Source organism: Rhagoletis pomonella, unplaced genomic scaffold (assembly GCF_013731165.1).
Source record: "Rhagoletis pomonella isolate Grant_MI unplaced genomic scaffold, Rhpom_1.0 Rhpom_scaffold_00013, whole genome shotgun sequence".
Taxonomy (NCBI): Eukaryota; Metazoa; Arthropoda; class Insecta; order Diptera; family Tephritidae; genus Rhagoletis; species Rhagoletis pomonella.
In genome coordinates, this window is record NW_023458567.1 from 910000 (window position 1) to 935106 (window position 25107).

Genomic DNA, 25107 nt, shown 5'->3' on the forward strand with positions numbered 1-25107 from the left:
TACATCGATTTATTTGTCGATCGGAATTGACGTTTGTCAATTTTTAATTGTCCACTTTTTGCACTCGAGTGTGTAATTTACACTAATTCAATTTGATTTGGCTATTTATTTTCAATTGAAGTGCATCTTCAATTTTTGATTAGTTTGAGATTTTTGTTGTTCGCCACATGGGCTTTGTGTGGACTGTGCATAAGTTTACGAACATTAATACATATACATATGTATCTATTTTGACATTGCTATTGACACTCGAGGCAAGAGAGAAGTGTTTACGTTGAATGCTGACATTTCGCGCAATTGCAATTGATATCGAGAGCTCTCAAGGGCTCTTTATGTCTATTATTACTGCCTGTTTGTATAAGTGAATGACAATAGGAATTCCTCAGAATAATTGCTAGCACGTTTTGTGATCTGAAATGTAGTACGGAATATTTTATAACTGAAGGCATCTGAACCCATTTCTGTGAAATGCAGTGTTAAGGTCTCGCCCAGCAGTTTTTATCCACCACCAATTCAATTTTGAACCATTATTTCGCAACCCATCTTGAAAAGAGGCACAACTAAAAGAACAGATCCGAAAATATAACTGCTTGTTGAAGGTACAGATTCAACGCAATTAATACAAAAAAGATACCAGTAGTCTTATAGTTAGAGAGAGTTAGAGAAAAAAAATATTTGCATTAATTGGAGATAAATTCTATAAATCGATTTATATAAAAAAATCCACCTAAATTTTATTAGAGTGGTGTCCCTTTTGAAGATGGTGTGCGATATGTTCCTTTAAAAAACACTCAGTGACATGGAATTAACCTTTCTTCACTCATAGAGTTAAAATTTTGCCTCACAACTATATTTTAATTTAAAATACCTCAAACACATAAAAGCATTTTTTTTCAAAACCTGATCTTTTTGTTATATAATATCTAGTTTTTCGTGATCCCTTAGTCTGATTCAATAGTAAGTACTCAAAAGATTAGTTGTTAAAAGGGCTTAAAAAATTAATCTCTTCGACGGCATTTTACGATATAGTTAAGATCAAAGTTAAACTTAGTTTGAAAAGGAAAACGCATAACTCCAATGCTCGTAGTTAGGATGTTACCGAAATTGTGAGGCCAAAACCCGAACAATTTGCATTTAAAAACATCATTTAAATATTTTTCCTTTATATTTTATTGACTGGTACTGAGTGTGGGGTATGGAATTCCATAACAGCGACGTCTAGCAATATAAAACACGGCCGATGTATATTTTTTTAAGAGAGGGATCAAATATAAAGTGAGCTTGAATTTACGACTAGAACTGTTGACATTTAAAATGTCGGGGCTGCTTGAGACCATCATCTCCTTAATAAATATCTTCTGCTTATATTTAGAAGGTGGCTTGATGAGGACATATAAATAGTTAATTTTTAGTGACGAGTTTTCGTCATTCGTAGTCGAATTTCGTTCGCTCAGAATGAAAATTTTACTGAATTCGCCCCGAAATACATCACATCTTTGCTTTGAAGTAAGAACCAAACCACTTAAAGAGATAAAGGCACTTTAAAAGAGAAGCATTAACATTTGAACCAATCAGCTCGACTTAAGCTTGTGAAATAATTATAGACACAAAAAAAAATGTTTGCGGCACGGTAAATGATAGCATATTCTTATAAGATTTCTCCTGTAAAATTACAATCTGAGAATTCTTGAGAAAATATGCAAATACAAAACTAAAATTAATAGTAATTTCAATATTCCAATGTCTTTATAAAGGCTTCAGATTTTGATTCTGTAGATAAAACTTTAAAGAAACTTTTTAAGAAACTCTGATTGACAAAGGGGCATTCAAACCTGAAAACCCTTTCAAGCTACGTCACTGTTCAATGCTTCACATTTAATCACTGCTTTCGCTGCCTACCTTTAGGCGTTGCTGGTGAAGTACAGTGCTGGCTATACTTGATACCAAATGCACACAAGTACTCACTGCAGCGTTGCACACAAACCGATTAGCCGCGACAGCCGCAACAACGAGCAAGCGTAGCAAAGTGCAACAGCAGCAACAACAAATATACGCGCACATGCTGGTTTAAATCGTAGACTAGAGCTATAGCTGCATATAACTGCGCGTCCTGCCCAATTGCATGTCTCCCGCGCACAACTTTTGTTCAGCATTTAGTTGGCATGCAAATGTGGCAAGCAAACGCAAAACAATAAAAGTAATAAAAGCAAAGCAATAAATGCGAATGTGGCATTGGGCAACGAATGCTCAGTGTCTGTGCAGAATCAGTAGGGAGGCAGTAAACGATTTTAATGAGCAGGACTTAGATGGTCAGCCCGCAGCAACAACAGCAGCAATCGAGCGCAGCATCGCAAGCGACAAGTGGCACGCATGAGTTGCTGCAACACGATGCATTTGTCGGGGCGTGTTCATCGCGTTTACTGTATTCTTATTTTCGTTGGTTTGCTTTTTATTGTACATAGTTATTTTTGCTATTAAACGCTAACATTTCCATTTGCTGATCGCCTCTGCCGCTGCCCTTACCGTCGCCGCCGCCGCCGCCGTCGTTGTCGTTGTCCAACTAACGCAATTCATGCGATCCATTCGATCCATCTGCTGATTTATGGACATTTAAATCGAAATGGCTGTGTTGACGTCGACTGACGGGCGCAGTTGAATGTCAGCGGCAACAACGACACCAGCAACAACATGCCGACAGCGCGACTGAAGATGTCAGCCGAGAGGAGATTGCAGGCGCGGCAAATGGAATGGAGATATTAGCAACGGCGAAATAATTCAAATTCGAGGCGTTGCAAGCGCGCGCTGATCATGTTGCATACCAAAGCGTTGTAGCATAAATGTTGCCGGCTAAGCAGCAGACTTGTTGTGGTCGTGTTGCAGGTGGAAATAATGATGATAGCTGCGGTGGCGGTTGCGGAAATGTTGTTTGTGTTGCTGCCGACTGCGGCGTTTCGCTGTTGCAGCGCGCGAAATACGGTTGTGGCGTTAGATTTGTGGCGCGTAATAAATTCTTGTACGAGCGCTGTGGCAGGTGATTTATAATGGAAAAATCAATAAATCCGTTGCACGAAAATTGTACTGCCGCATGCTGCATGCCGCAAATGAGTTATCAACTCTGCGCGTTACATGTCTGCCAGTTTTGTGTTGCTTAATTTTTGCTACGCGGCGCGCTGTGTCTAATGCATGCGCATTTTGCGCGCTGGATTATTTTTTTCGCGACATAAGCACTAAATTGCGCGCATGTTAATCCGCTTCGATGCGCTTCGAAACGCTATGTAATGGCCTATAAAACCTGTGTTAATTGATTATGAGCGCGCCAGCAGTGCCACTTGACAGCGCAATTAGGCGCTTTGTGCTGCGCTTGTGCGGCTAAGGGGTGAGGCGTACAGAGCTTAGTAAAACTTTAAGTGGAGTGAAATTAGTTGAAATGCGATACAAAAATTTTAAGCTTATTCCAATTAAAATGAACGCTGATGACCGCATCAATCTCTGTCAGCGGCCTCTTGCGTTTTTATCAAAGTGTCACGCGTGTAGTTCGTAAGCAGCAGTACAGCCGGACACTGAGTTGACTTTCGAAATAACTGTCCAATTGCTTATCGCAGTTGGGAAAGTGTCTATTTCCATATTTAACGTTCTTTTTTTTTGAGCGAAATGTCGATCGAATCGCTGCCATTCCAGGCAGTTGTTCGTCCGCCCATACAATATCGTTTTCGCTTTGCTCAGCGCGTCGTCGCGTCAACGTGTTAGCATGTTTACATAGCGAAATTCGATCCGCTCGCACTTTCCTAATTAAAACATAAGTTTTTACATATCCAACAGCGCTTGTCATTCGCCATTCACCGCTTGTCGTCCCCGGTCCGCTAAGTTCTCCACGCGCCCCGCGCCAGTTTCGCTTCAATCGCCTGCTGTTGTCCCTGCTGGCTTCTAGCCGTTTGCAGCCGCCAGCTCAGCTCAGTTCTGTCTCAAAGGGTCCCATTGTTTTTGATGCCATTTTAGTTGGTATGTTTGTTGCTGTTGTTGTTGTTCCTTGTTTACCATTGGCAGTGGGCATGTTTGCGCACTTGTGGCATGTGCCATGTGGCATGTATCCGAGATGATATCTTGTCGCCTTGTCAATGTTTCCAGCACACATCTTGTTTGGCATTTGTTTTTCTTTTTGCATTGCTGTTCTTGCTGCTTTTGCTTTTGTTATTGGTGTAGTTACATGAAAAGTCCTCAGCTTTGTCATTCTTCTTATCTTATCATGTTTGCATCTGTAATTAGCATTTTCATTCCGATCGCGTCGAGTGCGGCGTACATATGCATGTTTGCTGGTCCCCAATAGAGACAACACTTTGGACATTGTCGCAGACGTCATTCAAAGACACTTGCAGAAATGTTTCACTCATTTTGTTTCGTTCGATTAGACCAACAAAGAGTTTCCTCCTTACTTTTCAGCGAGAGGGCTACAGATCAGCCTCGATCTATCAGAGTTTGGACTACTCAATCTTCTAGCAGGCTTGGACTATTTGAGAACACCTCTTAGACTCCGACTGGCTTAGGGTCTTTTTCATTCTGAACACTAATTCTGATCTGTCAATGAGCTAGAAGTAAGAATGCTTAGCGACGTAAAACTCCTTCAGGAGAAAGAAAACCCACAGTTGTCCTTCTCATGGGAAGCCTGCATAGGTTATGTCTGAAGGGTAATTAGCCTATTGGAAATAACACCTAGCAGCAAATTTCAGCACAGTTTGACTAATTGCATCGTCTCTTTATTTTCGTGCTGCTGTTTATGGCGATTGACCTGAGCTGTGAATGAGAAGGCTATCGAAGACAGCATCCAGCGGCTTGAGGATATCGTAAATTAATATTTTTGAATACTTCATAATGCTTCTCTTCTACTATAATACCTATTCCTAACCGACTTCAAAAAGATATTTGTTTTATGTATTTAACCGCATAACTTTGGATCACAATAACCGATTTCTATAATTCTAAAGGAAAAGTGGGACCTCAGCGGTAGTCCCATACCAAATTTGGTTTAGATCCGATAATTGGTTCATGAAGAAACTAACGGTACTCTTAAATTCTTGTATGAGAATTGAAGTCGGTTTTGTTTTTTGCTTAAAAATTACTCGTTTTCAATAGTTTAAATTTGTCAGTCATGTCATGAGTTTCATTTTCCCCGAACCGGTTCACTTTTCACTTTGGGTTTCCATGGTTTTACAAAGGGCGGATGACAAATTTTCGAGTGGATTTTTTTTTTCAGGCGAAACTCAGTATAAGACAGATTATTTTTCAACATTTCTAACCCAGCTAAAAACACCTCAAAAAATTCTCAATTCCTCAATGAACCAAATTTTCTGCGCCCGTTTCTCTCGGTGCATAATTACCGACATCACTACCATTTTTATCACAGATTCTTATCTAAAAATTTACGAGTTATCGCAGAAGGCCACCTACTGTAATAGGCATTTACATGGTCGCGATAAGGCAGTGTGGCTCCCGGAACACCCACCTCAGCGGAATGTCTGTCTGTCTGTCTGTTGTAATTAAGTACCTTGTCTGCAGCAGCGGCCAACTTTGGTCTTTGCCGATTTGGTGTGTTAAGTTGCAATTATAGCTGTTGCTGCTGGCCTTTGTTTGGTTGACGAAGTGATAGAAGCGGCTGAGGGTCCCTCCTTTAGGATGAAAGGGTTTTTATGCGAGAAAAAAATGTGTAGCGCAAAAAATTGTGGGTATGTGTAAGTGTTTTTTTTTTTTTTTGGTTAAAATAGCCGACTTAAAAGGAAGTGGAAATGTTCAGTCTTTTGACTTTGTTTCTGTGAAATTATTTGTCTGAGATTCTCAAAAGGATAATGAAATGTTTATTAACTTTAGCACAAATCCTTTTCAAATAAAGTTAACGATTCTAAACTGTAACAGACTGGGATCGCGTAAAGATCCTTATTGTCAAAGTATTTGCATATTTTATTAATGCATGCAAACTCTGGTACAATCGACTTTGCCTTCAAAAAGAGTTGTGGAACTCTCAGCAATCCTTGGTAATCAGCGGCAGCTTTTCACTCTTTGTTTTCGCTCCCGAGCTTATAGACTTTCTAAGCCTAATTGCGCTTCCCATTGGTTTTTGCAGCCAATAATTGACACTGTAATGACAGAAATTTGCCGTTAGGCTACATTAAGACATCCAAAAGTCGCTGACAAAATAAATGTAGCATTTGCGTTGCGCTAATCTCGCTGCAGACGGAAGCCAATTGCGATGGAGGCGAAGTGATGGCTGATTGGCCAAAGTAGTCGATGGCTGCACGGTTAAATCGCTTGCGCGCGGTCAACCACGCTTGCGCTGCTGGGCTGGTCGGCTACTGACATGTTGCATGCGCATTTGATTAAGTGGTAGCAACTGGCGATGACACTAGTGCAAATTGTCACAGCATCAAAAATTGCGTGGTCATTAGAGGTGCAGATGTGGAACTCAATCAACTAAATTTAAATACAAGTGTAGATAACAGCGTAGTTTAGTAATGACGTGTATTTTGCCTGTTACCCATCTCGGCAACCCGCCGCACTGATACGTCGAAGCATTCGATGTGCGCTGGGCCATTCGCCTTCCATTTGTAAGCCCGTCGGCAGGCCGCTGTTGTTGGCTCATCAAGAACTTGATTGATTTCGCATTGCCTGACGGAATGTGGTTCAGGTTGATTTGGCAGTGCAAAGCAGCGGTCCCAGCGCGGTTGCAGCACAAAAGCTGCGGACTTAAGTTGAAAGTCGCATTCGCCTTATCAGCTGCGAGATTAGCTCGCAACTGGGCTGCAGCGGCTTGCGGCTTGCGGCTTCTGGCTGCCGGATGGCGATAGCGCTGGTGTAATGGCACATGTTGTTATGCCGCGTGGCGTGTCAATCGGTTGGAAGCCCCAGCTTTGCTGACGAACTGATGCATTTCATGTAAAGCGAAATGTTGCACATTGCACGTTAATTGAGGTACGTGGATTGCCGCTGTAGGAGCGACAGCTTGCCACAAATTGCTGGACGAAAATAGCAAAAATTAACAACAACTATGACAATAATGCCGTCGCTTGACAAAATTGTCGCCGGCTGCTGCAATCGCCCATCGATGCTATAATAATTTGTTATTGTCGCAATAATAACAACAAAAAGATAAATGGTTGAAAAAGGAAAATAAAAACAACATCAGGGAAATATTATCGCGCAGCCGCAACAAAACAAGCACCAATAAATTCCATTTAAAATCCGCTTAAGTGCTTGAAATCACCAAACAGCACATGCCGACAACGAACACCAATACCAACGCCACCGCCGCTGAAATAGCGCAATAGCAATAGGAGTTACAATTCAACAACAACAACAACACCGTGAAATATCCAGACATTGGCGAAGTAAGTAATGCGGCAGCGCGGTAGTGCAACAAAATGGTCAGGCAGGCGCGCAGGGGGAAGCAGCTGCGATTGTGCAAAAATGCAGTTGCGTGATTTATGCCATTTACCCATAAAATCTCTGTGGCATTTCGGCGGCATTGGCGTTCATCCAGCCAACGGCGCAACTCCCACCAATTACCGCAACAGTAGCAGGCGTACGGCAGAGCGCTTAAGCGGCTGGAGTTGGCAAGCTAAGTGCTACGGCGATAAGCTCGTCTCAAATATAATTTAGCACCGTTTGCTAGAAGTGCTATATTTCATGAAGTGCAATAATCTGGATGACAGTTGTGGGAAGAAAGTATGGAGATTAGAGTGTCGCCAGAAAGTGTTTAGGTTGCGTTTAGTTGCTTCGTATTTTTCTTTCGAATTTTTACTTCAGATAGTGGCTTCCATTTTTTTACTTGCAATAAGTATGACTTCGCCTTGTGTCTGCCTAAACTATTTTGAGAAACTTCTGCTTTGAACAACTTCTGCTGATCGTTATCACTTTCAAACCCATAATTTTTTTTTAGACTTGAAACTTGCAACAATGATCAGGAAGTCTGTAAAGTCTCCTCAGTGTCGGGCGTGCTTTACGTAGCTAACTTTGGTCATCGCAGCTCTCGTCCCTCGCCACCTCTGTGGTTACCGCGTAACGGAAAACTACAACTGGGCTTACAGATAGCTTCAGATTGGTGGTAATTTGCCAATGCAAATACTCCGCAAGTCATCTTCTTGCCTTAAACTTTTAAGGTTAGCAGATGAGTGAATTGGGGTTTCGTAGACACACCTAGCGGTCTCGCAAATTGCTATAATAGATGCCAAACTCTGTACTAATGCTTAATCCCGACTTTGCTCAAAATAGGAGCATAGTCCTTGCCTGCCAATCGTAGTCTAGAAATTGCATTTTGAGTTAGATTATTCCTATCCCTACGAAAGTTATTAAATTTATAAGATTTTTAAGTTTATTCCTTGCCTTTGAAAGGTGCAGAAAAATATAGGAAAGTTCACCTTATAGTAACAAAGACTCAGGCAACCGTGCTCCAAATGTGCCAAAGCAAGGAGTCAGCACTGCGTAGAGGAAGAAAGAGAAAAACAGAAAATCTTAACCGCCATTTCTTTTGTTTTATTGAAACCATTTCCACTCTAATCCCTGACTTTTATTAGTATTTTCCTGCAATTTATTGGTCAGGCAATGAGACTACCGAAGCGTTGAAGCGCTCGAATTTCTCTTCGCACGATGCGCGTTGGACTTATAAGATTCTGCGATGCTGTTATTGCGGCGCGACATGCCAGAGTCGTAGTGCAACAGCCACAAACAACTACCAACTGCTGCAACACCGGCCAACTAACTAATGCTGTCAGGGCACGGAAGTTGTCGCAGCAGCAATGCGTCGTTGGCGCTGTGGCGATTGCGTGTTTATTGGCTTTACGCGCGCGCACTTTGCTGCAACGCCAACAATGAGAGTGCCATTGCATGTTGGCTGGTGCCCGATGCTTCATGCTTTTGTGAAGTTTATTACTTTTTTGTTTATTCCTTTTCGCATTGGACCCAGTTGCAGTGCAACGTCAATGCGCTGATGCGCTGCTGGCAGCTGCCACAACAGAGTGGAATAGCAAAAACCCTACACAACAACGACCAATCCAACTCAAAAGCAATGCGCAGTGCGCATGCGAGGCTCCACACTCACACGTTGCTCGACTGATGGCTGATGTTACTTGGCCATTGCAGTTACTAACTGCGTGGCTCGCAGCTGCGACTTCCCTTCGCCTGTTCGTATTTATTCTGTTTTTGTTTTCGCTCAGTTGGTTGGCACTTTTCTTGAGTGTTGCTATTGTTGTGTGCTACAATTGCGCTGTTGGGAAAAGCGCTCGCGGAAATGCAGTGCGCACGCACATCGCGCCGAGGCACAAATAAATCTTTTCGCCCGCGGGCAATACACCGTGGTGAATTTCCGGTCGTGCGACGTTGGTGAGTTAGGATGGCGCGTCGCGTAAGATGCGTACTCACTCGGCGGCGTTGCTGCCTCCAGCGATCGCTCTTTTCTCCAACCTTCCTTAGCTTCTAATTTCTTCACACCCGCCCAACGGCCGGCCGACACACTGTGCGCCAGCAGCAGTGATTCTTTGGCAGACTGCCTGCGCGTTCGTGACTCGGCCGCTTGATTAGTTGTGCGCGCACCTCAAACGCGTGCGGTACGCTTCTAAAATTGTGACTCGCTCAAATTACTAAATAGCTATAGCCATTAGGGGAAGTGCAACGGTGCATAGTATAAATGTGGTTGTTTGTGTCGGGTTAAGTTCATTTTGCACGGAATTATCACAAAGTACAATTCGCGTTTTGGCTGCTGACTTTCCTCAAATAAAATTGTTTAGTCGACTGTTTGCTTGGCAGTTCCACGAAAGCAATTTAAGTGAAAAGTAATTTTTATTATTTAAATTTATTGTGAAATCTGAGAGAACAGAAAAAATTATTTTTGCACTTTAATTGCTGGTGAAATCGGCAGTTAGACTTTCATACCCACAAAAAGCGCTTTAATTGCGACACAGTTAGTGAGAGCTACGCAGCGAAAATTTTGCAAATACACACTACAAAAAAAAAAAAAACAACGCGCGTCGGCGTCGTACGTAGATACCAGTGAGAACGCGTGGGTGGCGGAAATTAACAACGTAACAGCGCTTCGTCAAAATCTGTGAATGCAAGTAGCGCTTTCAACGATCGTCTGCATTCACTATTGTAAGTATAAAATTCATGAATTTTTAAGTTAAAATTTCCAATTTAATTGCGTAACGATTACGCATTTCTAAATTCCTACGCTGTATGAATAATTCGTTTTATTTCCTCTTTAATGTCCCCGCGCTATCGACGGCCGTCATCTAGTCTCCTTACACGCAATTTTTATTGCTACTTATGTATGTATAAGTATGAAATAGCGTTTAACGTTCATAGCGTTTGTGGAATATATGCTGAGAATCAGTGGAAAATTATTGCGTGATTTTTTTTCTACTTATCTACAACTTTTTATTGCTCGTTGTTTTGCTTTTCAATCGTTTTTGTTTTCATTTTATAATTCTAGTTTTTCCCTTCGCGCATCGCTTCGTCAGCAATTTTTCATCTTTTTCTAGTTGCGCGCTGTTGTTGTAATCAGTTTTCTGCATCTAAAATTCGCACAATGTTTTGCTTTTAGCTGCGCGCGCTCCAGTGGTCCGCTAGCCAACCAAACAGGCAGCCAGCCAGTCAGCCACTCGGTCAGTTTAGTTAGCTGGCTATTTATTCTTGTAGCCAGTCAGCCAGTCAGCTCACCAAGTGCTCCACACTCCACCAGTCAGTCGACCAGCCAGGCAGCCATCCATCGATCTGCCAATGAACTCCTGCCATGCCGCTGCATAGCCCCACTGCATCATTCCAAAACTACAGCTTTCGCGTCCGGCTGTTGCTGCCCGTCTATTTGTCCGTCCGTCCGTTGTTCGCGTTGTTGTGATTTCGCTGCTGGTTGTTTGTTTGTTTCCTTCCATTCATCATTCTTCGTTGTATATTTTCTTGCTATCTTTCGCCTGGCTGCCTCGACGCATTTTCCAGATATTAATGTTCCTCAGATGCTGCGGCGATTAGGAGTTCACAATAATTGCAAACATTGCTCTTTGGCTGATTGGCCGATCGGCTGGTTAGTTGTTGTTTGGAAAGAGGACCAGAAAGGAGTGAGTTGTGAAACAAAAGAAGCGAGAAAATAAAATTGTGATTTTATAAGCGCAAAGCTGCAACTATTTAGCTCTTTTATTGAATTAGGAAACATATGGAAAATTGCATTAAAAACAAATCATAAAGGCACAAACATATGTGTGGTTTTATCGACGCATTCATTGAGCTTGAATTAGATAGATACATTCGTATATCACCTTGTTGTGGCTTCTACTCTTCGCGATACTGCAACTGAATGCAATAACCTTGGAAAGTGTAGGAGTAGTGGATGAGAGGGAATAAAATATACTACATAAGATCCTTCACCTCTTAGGATGGGTAGAATAGAATGAAATAATTGGTACCCGGACAAATAAAGAAAAACAGTTTTTCCAAGTACTCAGACAGTGTTGCCCATTGTACTTAAGGCCTAGAAATAGGATGGGAATTCATTGCTCCTCTGCAAACTTATCACACTACCAACTAAGTCTGGCGAAGGCGAAGTGGATTGTCTATGATGTCCATGGTGACCGTATGTCATCCCCATGGATTATGCCCCGCAATTAGTCCTATCAGGACTCGCAGATCACTCCATCTTTGACAGAGAATGAATTTTGCTTTTCACAAAGCACTTGATTGTTTTGCGGATGTCGAAGCCACGCCAACGGTTCTCATAAGTTTTATTTATCAGATCCTTTAAGTACTCGATCGTTCCTGCTATGCTTGACCCTAAAATTGGTTCCGGTCCAATTGAACGCTTCAGAGAACCCCAGTTCGCCAACTCATCGTCCTTTGTTGCCTCGAATACCATTGTGTCCGGGAACCCACATAAGTTCATGCTCATTCCACCTTGTAACGGAGTTCAGCCTCAACTTACAAGGCCTTTAGATTAGCTTTGCTGTCACTGCAGATCTTGATTTTATGTTCCCGCCACCTTTCGTCAATTATCCAATCTGCCACTTTCAGTTGCTAAAACTTTGCCATTGCACCCAAAGCAGTAAAGCATCTAAGTTGCCGCCTAGACGCCATCCAGCTTCAGTACCACTCTCAGTATTTGAGCCGTCGATATAGACGGATGGGTAGGATGGCCATCGCGGTTTTTTTGTGAGTTAGAATGCTTAGAAAGTTCTCTTTAGGCACTGGCACATTTGCACTGAGTCCCAGGTTGATCCCATAGTTTACTACAGACTGGCCGATGAATCTTTACGCCGCAAGAAGAGTCTTCTTAGCTTTGGTCTAAGTGCTGACGACGAGCATTTATAGAACTTTGCTGCTTCTTTTTGTTTCTGCTGCTTTGAACATTTTTGCTGTTCTAGGTAGCTTTGACTGAGCATAGCAGGACTGGCGAATGCGATACGCTCGTCTTTGAAACATTATCCTTCACACATTTAAAACCGCTCCTCATTTTTCACACTCGATACCCTGTTGGAAGAATCCATAAAAACAAAGCAAGGGGCTCTTTAATTTTGTAGAGCATTTCAAGAGATTTAATTTCGTAAATTGATCCTAATTTTTGTCATAATTTTAAGAGATAAGTATAAAGTATTTAAGAGGCAGTCATTTTTAAGTTTTTAAACTAAATCTTGCGTTATTTCTTTGCTGAACCTTTTCCCCTTTTCAAATTTAAATTTATACAAATACATACCTTCTAAGATTTTCTTTAAATATACCTACATTTGAGTTGACACTACTAACAATTGATACTCTTTCCCATCCCATTGTTTCCATGGAAAAATCTCAATTCAAATAACAACTTTAACCCTTGACTTCTTGGCTTGAACCTTCCTTGTTTGCTGCTGTCAGTTTACTCTTTTTTTATTCCCACTCACAATTCAATAAACTCATTGCATATCGCTATCGTGTCGGCACCGATGTGCGCCTAAATATGTAAATCATAAATAAATATTTTGCCTAACAAGGCAACGAGCAGCTAAATCATTATTCGACGCGCAGGCGCAGCGCACAGCACTGAGCAACACATTCACACGCGCACGTACGTATGTATGTATGTATGTATGTACGCACATAAATGCACGCCAAGCAAAGCGCGTACAACAGAAGTGCGTAGTCGTCGTCACATGGACAGTAGCAGCGGATGTTTAGAGAATTACACGCCGTTGCAAGCTAAGCAGTTAAGTGGCTCAGCGCCTGCGCGACCGCGCGGCAATATATGCATTTTTGCCGATATCTGAAATATGATAAGTTGGTGGCTTCCGAGCAACAAAGTCCATTAATCACCATTGAAATTTATTGTCTCCCAGCGAAGGAGAAGGCGAAGGCTGTTGGCTGCTAACGAATGCCTGAAGTGGGAGAGGAGCGATTGCGGGCCTAGCTCTGCGTATTGTCGCGCGCGCCTTTGCTGCTGTCGTCAGCACAGTGGCAAACAAAAACATAAAAACCGACTGCATGGCTGTGTGGCATGTAGCATGTGGCGCGTTCGGTAGCTCATAAAAGCGCTTATAAATAAACTTGTTGCATATTTATATTTATCGCTTATTTTGCGCTGCTGGTTGTAGCTGCTTTTTTCTTCTTCCTTTTATTGCTGGTGGCTGCAGGCGCTTAATGCCGCTGTTGCGCTCAAGCGTTAAGCGATAAAGATTCGCTCGCCATCATTAGGTGCTACAATAATAATAAAAAGCAAATAAAACAACAAACATTCAACTGGCAGTGGCTGTTGGTGCGGCAAGGTGGCACTGGTTGAGAGCTGGTGGGTTGTCCCGCGGAATTAGTTGGTAATTAGCGACTTTAAAGGAATATTGATAGCGAAAATTAGTGGCATTGGTGCTGCAGCAGGTGCAGGCGACAGCGCAACTCCGAGATTCTGCGACTTCGAGGCAATTAGTCATTTGGTGTGTGAACGATAAATTCGCAACGCTCTTTAATTAATTTACGGCCGCAGTCAACGGAGCGGAAACGGGAGGGATGCAGCAGTTTGGGAAGATAAGGCGCATTTAATGAAGGAAAGGGGAAGCGCGTTGCAGCAGGGCAGAACACGAGCAGATGAGTTTGATTTCAACTTCGCACTGCAGTAGGCAGCACTTTCTATAGCAACTGGAAAGTGGACTTCGCTGCTTTAATTTATGCGAAAAATATGAAAATTATGATTGGCGCGTTATTTTGAGTTCTGCGCTGCTGAGAAATGTTCGTGAAACACGCGATTAAAGCCTGCGCGCATGTGCAATGATGGAGTTGCTTGCAGAGTTTAGTCAGCGTGGAATTAAGAATTAATGACTTGCGGCATTGGCTGTCCAATTAGGAAGTATTAAATTAAGCGGAACTGCTCTTAAGGCTCAGAATAAATATTGATATGACATCGAAAAAAAATTTGAAACGCCACGGCGTTTGCAGTGCGCTTTTTTGATTTTTTTTGCTACTTTACGCAGGCGAACTCACATAAATTATAACCGGCTACAATGCTAACAAATAACCCCACTCTTTTCTGGGGCTTATTCGCCGGCTACTTCCGCTTTTTAATCACCTCTACCGACAGCGCGTCACGCGCGTCTGCGCAGCTACGCAAAATTTATTGTTAGCGCTTTGGCACCTTTATTTTGACATGGTTGCCACCACGCGCGTTGGCGCCCCAACATGCCGCTTGTCGCCGCCTTGCTTTACATAATGGGCGCGTGCGAGAGAATTTATGGAAAATTTATTATGACTGCGTAGTTTATTGGATTACGTAGTTTTACCACACTAGAGCTGCTGTTGTCAGTTTTCTATTTGCCGGTTTGGTGCGCTACCCTAGCCGTCAGTGTATCAACACTGCGCGCTTGTATTTTGTATTTAAATTACGAGCGAGCCTGTTTGCGACTCTGTCTCATCCCATAAATCAAAATTATGGCATTGACAAGCCCGCCTATGGCTTGGAAGACTCTCGAGTTGGCATAAGGCGTAAAACATGCAAGCCTCAGGTGATAAGGCCGAAAAAACGCATCTTACCTAAAAGGTGAACCCCAGCGTGGCTGGTCGCAGCCTCCAACAGGGCAAGTTAAGTTTTTCAGCTGCCTCAGTTGGATATTTCGTGTAGCGCGCGCTGATTGGCCTCGCCTATAAGCTGCTGTGCTGGCACTAACCCGCTGCGTTGCGCTACTTTCTGTTCGACTCACTCTTTTGGGCAGGCGGGCAGTTAGTCTCTCATTTTTATAATCGTTTAATGCGATTGACATTTTATGGCGTGCACGTGTGTGTGCCGATTTTCTAAGTAGTTCCATATTTGGCTCACCCGTTTGCCACTACATAAATCATAAATGCAGCTAGTAGTCACACACACCCACACATATACGCGCGCGAAGTTTGCACACATGCCAGCAGGCAGTCAACGAGATGTCAATGCGAATTTAACATTGCCAATTGGACGCTGATGTCTTGGCGTGCGCGCTACGCCGCGTCCCACCGCGCTCCATTTCACAGAGCGGCGGATCTGTCCTGATCTTCGTTGATTCCACTTATGAATTTAATGTACGCTGACAAATCCGTGGGCGTGGGTATGTTGCATTTGTAACTTCGTTTTTATGATTTTTGACAACTGGTCGCTTCTGCGACGGCTGCTGCTGCTGGCCATTGGCTCGGCGCATTTGCTTGGCAGGGAAAGAGCAAATTGCAATTAATAAAACAAAATTGACGGCAATCACGTTGGTCGGTCTGCAATTTCCGCGCGACACACACATGCGTGGAAACACGCACACTACCCTGGAATGGCGATCATGCCACGCATTGTGGCTGGCTTGCATGCATTTGGCCAGCCAGCCAGCCAGCTAGTTTCGGTTTGTGGCATGCAACAATGACAGTACTAAAGCTGTGCGCGGAGCAAACGACAAATGGAAAATCTTAATAGAAAAACCTACAACACAACAAACAATAACTAACTACAAAAACTGACAGCAATTCAGCTGCAAGCCAAAATACGCTTTGGCGCGCGTGCGTCAGTGTCTGCTTGCTTGGCTGATTGCTGAGATTTACTATCCTCCTCAGTGGTGGCTAAATAGGCAACCGAGTTGTGAGTGGAGGTGTGCTGCGGAGGCGCGAGGCTGCGAGGCGGTGTGGGATGTTGTCTACGCGGTCGACGACAGATCGCGAATGCCACAAAGTAACGAAATAGCGAAATAAGTTGGCAACATTAATTTATGTGACACGACGTTATAATCCGACATAAATTATTGGTGCGGACGATTAGTGCCTGGCACACAACAATGAACTGGAAGCTTATAGAAGTGGTGTGCGTACCTGTGTGTGGCACCTACTTACGTACATTTGTGCATACATGACACCGAAATGGATAAGCAGTTGTCATTTATGTATTTGTTACCGCGTAGAAATTGGAGTCGAAGGAGTGGCCACATGAAGACACATAAAAAAGGGGAAGCGTATAGAATTGACTGCAGATTGAAAGTGACTTATTTGCGGGAAATTTGACAGTTACGAGTCGAGCGAGGGCAAAGCAGCTGGCTATATATCGTAGTTATTTAGGGTATATGTATATATATTTTTAAAGGCGCAGGCCACTCACTGCTATTTTATGTAGGACCGCTGCAGTTCTAAGCCTCGTTGCTTTCGTTTTTCAGCCTTAGGTGCCGAGTCGATGGATATTTACAACGGCTCACCGGGAGCTCATCGTCCTTGTTCATCTCTGCCAAGTCTTAAAGCATAGACACATGACAGCGTTGATTTGGATCAACTCGTTGATTCAGAATTGTTTCGGTGATCCGGCTAATCCCCAAAATTAGTGCCGTTGGGGGGAATTTTCAATGACCACACTGCCCAAAACTCAGAGAACGTAGAATAAAAAGAATTGTAGTACGTCGCTCTCACCCCTCGGCTACCACAGATGCCGAAACCGATTCCTTTGTTAGCATGTTTGTTTGTTCAGAGAGAGCATGCACATCTACTTTGTCGTCGGTAGCACTCGCGGTAGACGAGTGGTGAGAGCTAATTACTACAATTCCGTAGGACCCAGGTTCGATGCTCGGTTCGAGCGATTGCCATTTTTTTCAGTTTGGAATTGGCTGCAAAGACACCAAAAAACTTACCTTGAGTGAAAAGCAGCTATACACACACTTAGTTATTTGGCAGTGATCTGGCTCGATGCGAAAAACTTCGGAATTTAACGGACGCAAATTATGGCTCCGTCTTGCATCGATATGTTGGGTGGGTGCTGTGGCCCCTCAGTTACCTTACACTATGTCACAAACTGTGAAATTTTATCTGCCGCTACGAGACAAAGACGGAATCCACCCAAAATTCGCTCACCCCCATCGCTCTTCTCATCGTTCATCGGACTACTTTCACTGGATAATTGATATAATTCGACGAGTAATTCAATAGTCGAATTATGAATGCAGCACAGCAAAACAATTTAGAAAGGACTGATTTAAAAATTGTGTATATGTGAAATTTTGAGTGCGTCTTACGAGTAAATTTTTCTTCCTTGCTGATTTTACTAACCAACACTGTGACATATATGTATGTATATACATATAAATGAAGATGTCTTGGCCATACAACTGTCACAAATGAGACAGTACAATGTGGCAGCCGAAAGAAGTGTGCCGATAAGGAATAGCCACAACTCAGTGCAGACATATCAGTGATGAAGTGTACGCATTTGCATACAAGTCAAATTTAGAGACAGACGGCAGAAGACAGCTTCAGTAGAAGATGAACTGAAAGAATGAAGGTGTTAGAATATCAAAGGCAGGTGTAAAACGTCAAGTGAGCGAATGTCAGACAGTTTTATTTTTATTTTTATTTAAATCTCAGATTTCTGTTATATAAATCGCAAGTCGGTTAGCATAGCTAAATGGTTAAAGGTGCGTACTATCACTGGGTATCTCTGGTCAGAGCAACAACAAAAAAGGGTTTTTTTGAATAGTGGTCAAAGCCAAACCTACGAGTGATTTTCTGCCATGGAAATATTTTTTATAGGAAAACACTTGCCGTTCGGAGGCGGCGTAGAATTGTGGGCCGCTCCGTTTCTGTAACAACATCGAAACGCACACCTCAAGTTGTACGTGAAAAAACGTGTAAGAGCCAAATACTTACTCACCTGCATTTATAGTTTGTCGCTTAATTCTTTCGTTTATCGTCTCCATTGTATTTGAATGATATGAGAATGATGGTACGTGTCAGACCTTTACAGCTTTTTATGGCCTCTAAGTCTTATTAATTACTTTACAACTTAATTTCAAAATTAATTCGAACAAATTCTAATTTTATCAGACCACTACTCAAAGTGGATTATTTGTCTTAGCTTATCAGAGAGCGAATTTTATCTTAATTTCGAATTTTCGCACAAATAAATTTCCTTCGTTGAAACGGCGCTACTGCGTTGCTGCGCCACTTTAACAAATTACTAACTTAAAACTGCAATGAAGCCAACTAAGCGAGCGATAAATCAATGCGGGCGTCGCTGCGACTTCTACCACCGCCGCCGGTGCCGCCGCTTGGTGTTCAGCGATAACGATCGCCGCAAAAGATGAAATTACGCGCTCACATTCTCGCGCTTATCTGGCGGCAGAAATCGGTACCAAATGGTCGCGGGATAAGAAAACTAGTTCGGCAAATGCAAAACTAACTAAGATGGTGCGCATTGATATTGGTTAGCGCGCTTATGTTCCAGCATAACATAGCGCTGTGCAGGTAAACCAGCTGCTTTCAATGATCGCCAATCTTCGATCAGCTAGAATGTCGCGCAGAAGGAACGCGCCATTTCGCCACCGCGCGCCACCCTACATCAGTAAGCTGCACATTTTGAGTAACGCATTTGGTTTGCGGCGTTATCAGAAACGCATTAGTTGCGCGCTACATTTACACGCGTACGTGACGGTGCATGCACCAAATTCGGGGCGATGAGCGCGCGCGGTTGCACGAATGCTGCTGGTTGTGACCGCGCGGAAATGCGTCACGGCCACGCTGCAATGGATGCAATCAATTACTCAGGATTGCCAGTTGCTGCTGGCCGTAAGCAGTTACCTTAGTCCCAACGCAAAGCAACAGTGTGTGCCTAGAGTATATAGTTCCAAGTGAGGTGCTATTGACCTCGTTAATGTATAATTAACATTTCGAAGCGCATTTGCGGTAGCCATCGTCGCTGTGCTCCAGCTTCTGACTGCTGATACTGCAACAGGTGTACGAACGCTTACACTGCGCGCCTCATTAGCTCGATGGTTAAATGCGCTTTAATTTTGCATTTTAAAAATATCTGCCTAATTAATTTAATTAAATTTACTACCAACGAAGGCTATTTGTCAATATGAGCGGCGCGTAATTAGCTCATCGGCGTCCACATTGGCACAGCTGTAGGTCTCCTTGCGACAGTGCAGATGTGCGCTGCATTTTAATGGGATTCTTTCATACGCGTCGGGTAAGCGAAACAAACGCGCGAGCTCCTTGGGGTATTCGTAGGCGATGCTAAGAAGGTTGCGTAGGCAACTTGCTACAGCTTCTTGCTTTTGTTGCATGCGCGCGCCATAAAAAGTACACCAAAGCCTGGCTGATTATGCCACGGTTCGTCGCATGTCGCTGGACGCATAGGCTGCTGGACTAGAGCGCTGGTTCTTATTGGTTTGAAAGCTTCGAGGAATATCTGCGTGCATTAGAAATGGATTTATGCGGGCTTAGCTAAGCGTTCTTCATTCTCTTAAGTGAACTGCTAAGCGATTAGCGTTGAAGTGGAGCAAAAAAGGTATGGCATTAAATGGTTGCATGTATTAGCAGCGAGAATCGCCATATTTGTCGCAACAAAAGAATTAAGGCAACGGATACTCGGCGCGGTTGAGTAGAGATATTGGTTGGGTGTTGGATTAAAAAGATTTCGATTTACTTACTTGCTACAAGCGGGGTAGTGCTATACACAGGTTGCCTTGCGCAGTCATATTTTTTTCGCAGAATTTATTAAAACTAATTTTAAGAATTTAATTTACAACTCTTTCTCATTTTTTCTACAACTGGGGTATTAGCGTTCGTTGCCGGCCATATTTGTAAAGTTATGGCAGTTACGACATTTTTGTCAACTCGCCTATTTGGTATCTGTGAGATACTATGCCGCAGCTAAAGTGTGACAACAATGCACTTACGGTGATTTACAAATCCTTTGTCGGATAAAATTGTGTTTTACACCTGCTTAAGCACACTGCGGAGAAGGCTGTGAAAACTCAAGGATTCTTAGTCGTATTTAGGACCAGACAGGGCTTTGGAAAGGGCTTGAAGTTTTCCTCACGTCCTTCTCGTGGCTTCAACTGCGGTAGAAGTCATTAGAGGGTAATCCTTTGCGCTCTCTGAGTATTCCCATTAAATGGTGCTCGTTGATAAAATCAACCTCTGAGCTAATGAACAGATCTTGAACAGATTGGGTCACAACTGAACGACTGCAGATTAGTTCCCTTGCCGGTCAGCTCATTCGCAATTCTGTTTTCAGGAATAATTCTGTTTATTCTAATGTACATCGCGTAGCCAAATCGCTTAGAACAACTTTTCCTTGAATTGCAGAATATGAATAAACATAAACATCAGGTTATCTGGTTAAAAATTATTATTGTATAGTGTATTTTATTGTTGTAAATAAAAAAAAAATATATATAATCACATAACCACATATCCTGATAACCAGGTAAGCGTAAAAAACCTGAAGGAAATTTTTTTACTGTATTTTTATTTATAAAATATGGCCACCGCATAGTGATATTTGATGGCCATTTTGTGCCAATAATTGAAACAATTAGTGTATTCACATGAATTCAGGTTTACGGAGGTTTTTGAGGTCGTTGAATTCGAATCTGAAGTCAAAATAACAAAAAACAAAATGACCGATCGAGTACGACGCCTAAAGTCTTAGGGTGTTTAAGATTGTATTTAAAACTCCTAAATAAAAATGCTATTTCATTATAATATAACTAATTTTACGTGTGTCTTACACGGAATTGATTGAAAAAAATTAATTAAAAAAAAGCATCTTCAGAAAAACTTTCATTATTATATTTATGATACCAAATCCCGTCTTAAACAAAATGTCGGACACGGTCGGATTCAATATTTAGTATATAGGTTAAAATATATTTATCTTGAAATAAATATAACTTTTTATTGGTGAAACACGGAGAAAATGACTTATGATTTCTTTTTAACTTTTTTTATTAAAAAATTCACTTGAATATTTCCGTAAATACTAATCGGTTGAACATATTAAGAAATTTTAAAATTATACCTTCTATACAACTCACCTTTAGGAGGAAAATTAATTATACAAAATTAAAATCAGAACGCTGCGCAAGCTAATACTTTCACACTGATCATACAAATGGTTGCAAAAGGTCGAGACTCGTGTTGGACATTTTTTTTGATAGCTGAAACATCATTTTAGCCAATACAAGAGACTAAAAACCCAAAATCGATATTTTATTTTTGTTTTTATGTGCACGAAATGCGAACCAAATATCACTGGGCACCGCAAGTATAATCTGATTGATCATTTAGGATAGCCCTAGCGGTAAGAGTTGGCCTTTCAAAGATCATAAAATATAGTACTGACTTTGTTTGGTCTTAGGTGAAACAAAAAAATTAACATAGATTGCAAAGAGATTTTTTATTTTCCCGCATCCTCCATAGAATTTTGTCTGGATTAGACATCAAATGAATTTTGAGTTTATTGCCAAATTGGGGGTATTTTAGAGGGAGCGAATGTGTTCATTACTGCTGCTATGCAAAGGAATCCTTCCTCGTTTAGTAGTCGGGTTTAGATTTGTTATGTAGCGCTTCAAGAGGGATTTCCTTTTTTCACTACGAGTATACCAGATAAGAGTATGTGAGTTGGCCTATGTTCCTTCTCACAAATTATTTAATTTAAAGTCATAAAATAAAATGTTAATGTCTCTATTAAAAGGAAACAAAAAAATTAATAACTAACAATCCCATTTCGAATACCCAGCGCTGCAATTGTAATTGGCAAATCGGCGCAATTGAAATGTTCGAACTGAAATGCCTTCTCGGTGCCCCATTGCTAGCGGCTGCTGTGCCATTTCGCCGCATGCGTTTCGGCAGGCAGCTGACTGTTCGCAGATTGCCCAGCCGTGTAGAGTCAGCGATTAAGTCAACGCCAGACAAGATGTAATTGTTTGTTTAAGTGAAAAAATGTGCCATTTTCGGCGGCTGCGATTTCGCCTTTCTGGTAGTTAATTGCTTTTGGGTGTGTGCTGGAGAGTTGGATGGGCGGCTGGTGCCGATAGGCGGTGGGTAATTTGAAACTCGGCGCATAGTTACAAGCGATCTGATTGTAAGTATTAGCAGCTGTTGGTGTGGTAAATTGTTGTTGTAGCAAGTTAATTTGTCGTTCAAGATTTGAAATTGCCCACAAGCCATAAAAGCTGTATTTAGTGTGATTGCAAAGTAGCGCGGTAGTGGCGACTGTGTGCGGGAAAAAGTGTCTTTGCTTTGTTGTTTAAATTATATTTCGCATTGACGTCAACTTCTTTCTAACCAATTTTTATTTTCTCATTCTTTGCAGGTACGTTTACATTCACTCACTTATAGAATTAGAAATTTTAAGCGTATAAGGCAGTCACGAAAACGATAGCAAAACCATATCGCAGCCTCTTTCGCGCAATCAGTGCTAACCAATCAAGCCAAACGAAAGACTTAAGCAGCAAACTCGCCTGTTCCACACTTCACACACAAGCACAAACAAACACTCACATAACCGTACATACGAGTTCATTAGAGTCATCTACAGTCTACATCGCACAGCCAACATACAGCAACCATCAACCAACATGGCACTCTTCCCCTCCTCGTCGCGTCCGCGCACCCTCATGGAGCAACTGTTGGCGCGCAAAATCGAGGCAGCCGCTCAAAGTGGTCCGGGCGGTAGTCGTTTGCGTCGCACCGATTCGCTCGACTCGGCCAGCAGCATCGGGTCACTGGGGTCGCTGGTGCTGGGCGAAGATGTCTGTCGCTGCGACGACTGCCTGCTGGGCATTGTGGATCTGTATGTGATCAGCGCGGAGGCTTGCACCAAGAAGGTAGGTTGGTTCACTTATGCTGCGCTCAAAGTACGATCGACGCGCTACAGGCGTGGTGTTGTTGATTCGTAGCGAGGCGGCAGTTTCTTTTCGTTTACTAGCTAACTTTATTATATGCGCTCCTCTATGTTGGTGAGTGGTAAATAGAAACTGTGCAGCGTTGTGCGGTGTGGCGCGGCGCGGTACAGCACTTGATTGACTTACAACATAGACTTGCTAATTTTGCGCTAATTACTGTTGTGTGCAGGCGTGTAGCATGCAACACTGTTGCATCTAAGCAGCTACTGTGGTGAATTAGTGACAAGTTGGCGCGCGGTTGAATGTTACTTCTGTGTTTCGGAAAATTGAAAGAAAAAATGATTTAAGGTGGATAAATAGACAGGCGGATTGGCTGTGGCGTTGTTGCATGCCACATGCCTATTAGTAACAGAAGCGCGGTAGGTGGTTGAAGGCGCGCATTTATCTAGAAGTGTAGTGGCGTTGGAGGAGGCAGGAGAGTATTGAACAACTTTTCTTTGTGCTATCGTGGGCGCTCTTGGGCGTTAATGAATAATGGTTTTGTGGAAATTTGCATCGTCTAGTAAAGAGCTTTGCTATTTATTTTTTGTTTGTATTTAAGATCCCCTTAGTTCCCTGGAAGAGACGTTTGTATTGGTACAACAAAGAATGGTTGCGCTAGAGAAACTTTTTCCTCTTGCTCACATGAGAGGAGGAAGGCTTGCATAGATATTACCTAAATCTTCAAGATTGTCGATGGATGTTGTCTTCCGCCTCTGGGGTCTTGAAACTTGGGTTTACGCTCTGGGGGCTATAAGGCATCAGCTGTCATCTGACACTCGCCTTCCATAGTCCTTTACGCGTTTTAAATTTTGAGATTGAGACACTATACCGTGACGGACCCTGCCACGAATAGTTAGTCCAAATTTGCATCAAACAATTTTAATGAAGATAAAATGGTTCCTTTGTTGACAAAAAAATCGATGATAAAATAAATTTGTAAACTTACGCACATCCCTCCAAAGAGGTGAATGGGATAATGGCATTCTCTGGAGCAGAGGTCCAATAAACATCTTCACGGACGGACCGAAGCTGGCCGGAAGAGTTGGAGGAGGTGTCTACTGTCAGAAACTCTCAATAGATGTTATGTTCAGACAGCCGGATCTCAGCAGCATTTATCTGTTATATCACTTGCGATTACAGGGCTGATGAATTGGCTAGGCAGGACACCCTCCAGACCATCACCTGGCATACGGCCTGCTCCTGAACAGATGGCCTCATAGTCGACTCAGCGAGCGCTGGGCGAGAACCCCGACATGCAAAGTTGCAGGGGCTTCTGCAGCTGACTAAGCGCCAGCTCTCGATTCTTACAGGTTTACCCAAGCGATACGACTTATTATCGTTACAGATCCCTCCTGACGCAGCTGTTTGGAAGTATTTCCTTCTCAGCTGTCTGGCCTTCGCCCAACAAGCTCTTTCTTGAGTGGACATCAGCTGCTGCGGAACTTTGTTTTGGGCAACCAGCGCTTCTGTAAGCTTAACACAGACAACTTGTAGTTACCGTTCAAACTAAATTGCGTAATGTGGTAACACAATGGACTGTTATTAGTGTCTAAGTGAGGCCCCCTTGTGGGGTTTGCCACAATCAACCTAAACTAACCTAACCTACCCCAATCCACCTGCTTGTCCGTCCAAAAAACTTACATATTATGAATTTACGATAACTACCAATATAACTTACATGAAAATGAGTTTCTTAACTGCTTAAGTAATGACTGCCCTGGCATAAACACAAACGGTTATTATAAATGACCTTTTTAAGTCATGCCGCCTTTCGGCAACAACGCGCACGTTGAGGCAGCCAGACGGCAATAACCATCGCTAGCGCTACGCCTCTCCTCTTCATGTGCGCACCTCTAACGCAGGCGTTTGCATGTCTGGTAGATGCTTTGCATTGAAGCGATGTCATGTAGCGCCATGAAACTGCTTAATCCTAGCCATAGGTACTACAGCGCCTCTTACTGAGTGCGCG

At 42.7% G+C, this 25107-nt stretch overlaps 1 protein-coding gene across 2 annotated transcripts in view; it reads left to right on the plus strand.

The window, feature by feature from the left end:
* The first annotated feature begins 9574 nt into the window (after positions 1–9574).
* LOC118748446 (inositol-trisphosphate 3-kinase B-like) overlaps positions 9575–25107 on the plus strand; it is a 51996-nt gene continuing 36463 nt past the window's right edge. For both annotated transcript variants that reach the window (XM_036482869.1, XM_036482870.1), the window contains exons 1-2: positions 9575–10128; positions 22565–23078. In XM_036482869.1, the coding sequence (XP_036338762.1) occupies positions 22830–23078 (249 nt within the window). In that variant the 5' untranslated portion in view covers positions 9575–10128; positions 22565–22829. The remainder of the gene's footprint in view (positions 10129–22564; positions 23079–25107) is intronic.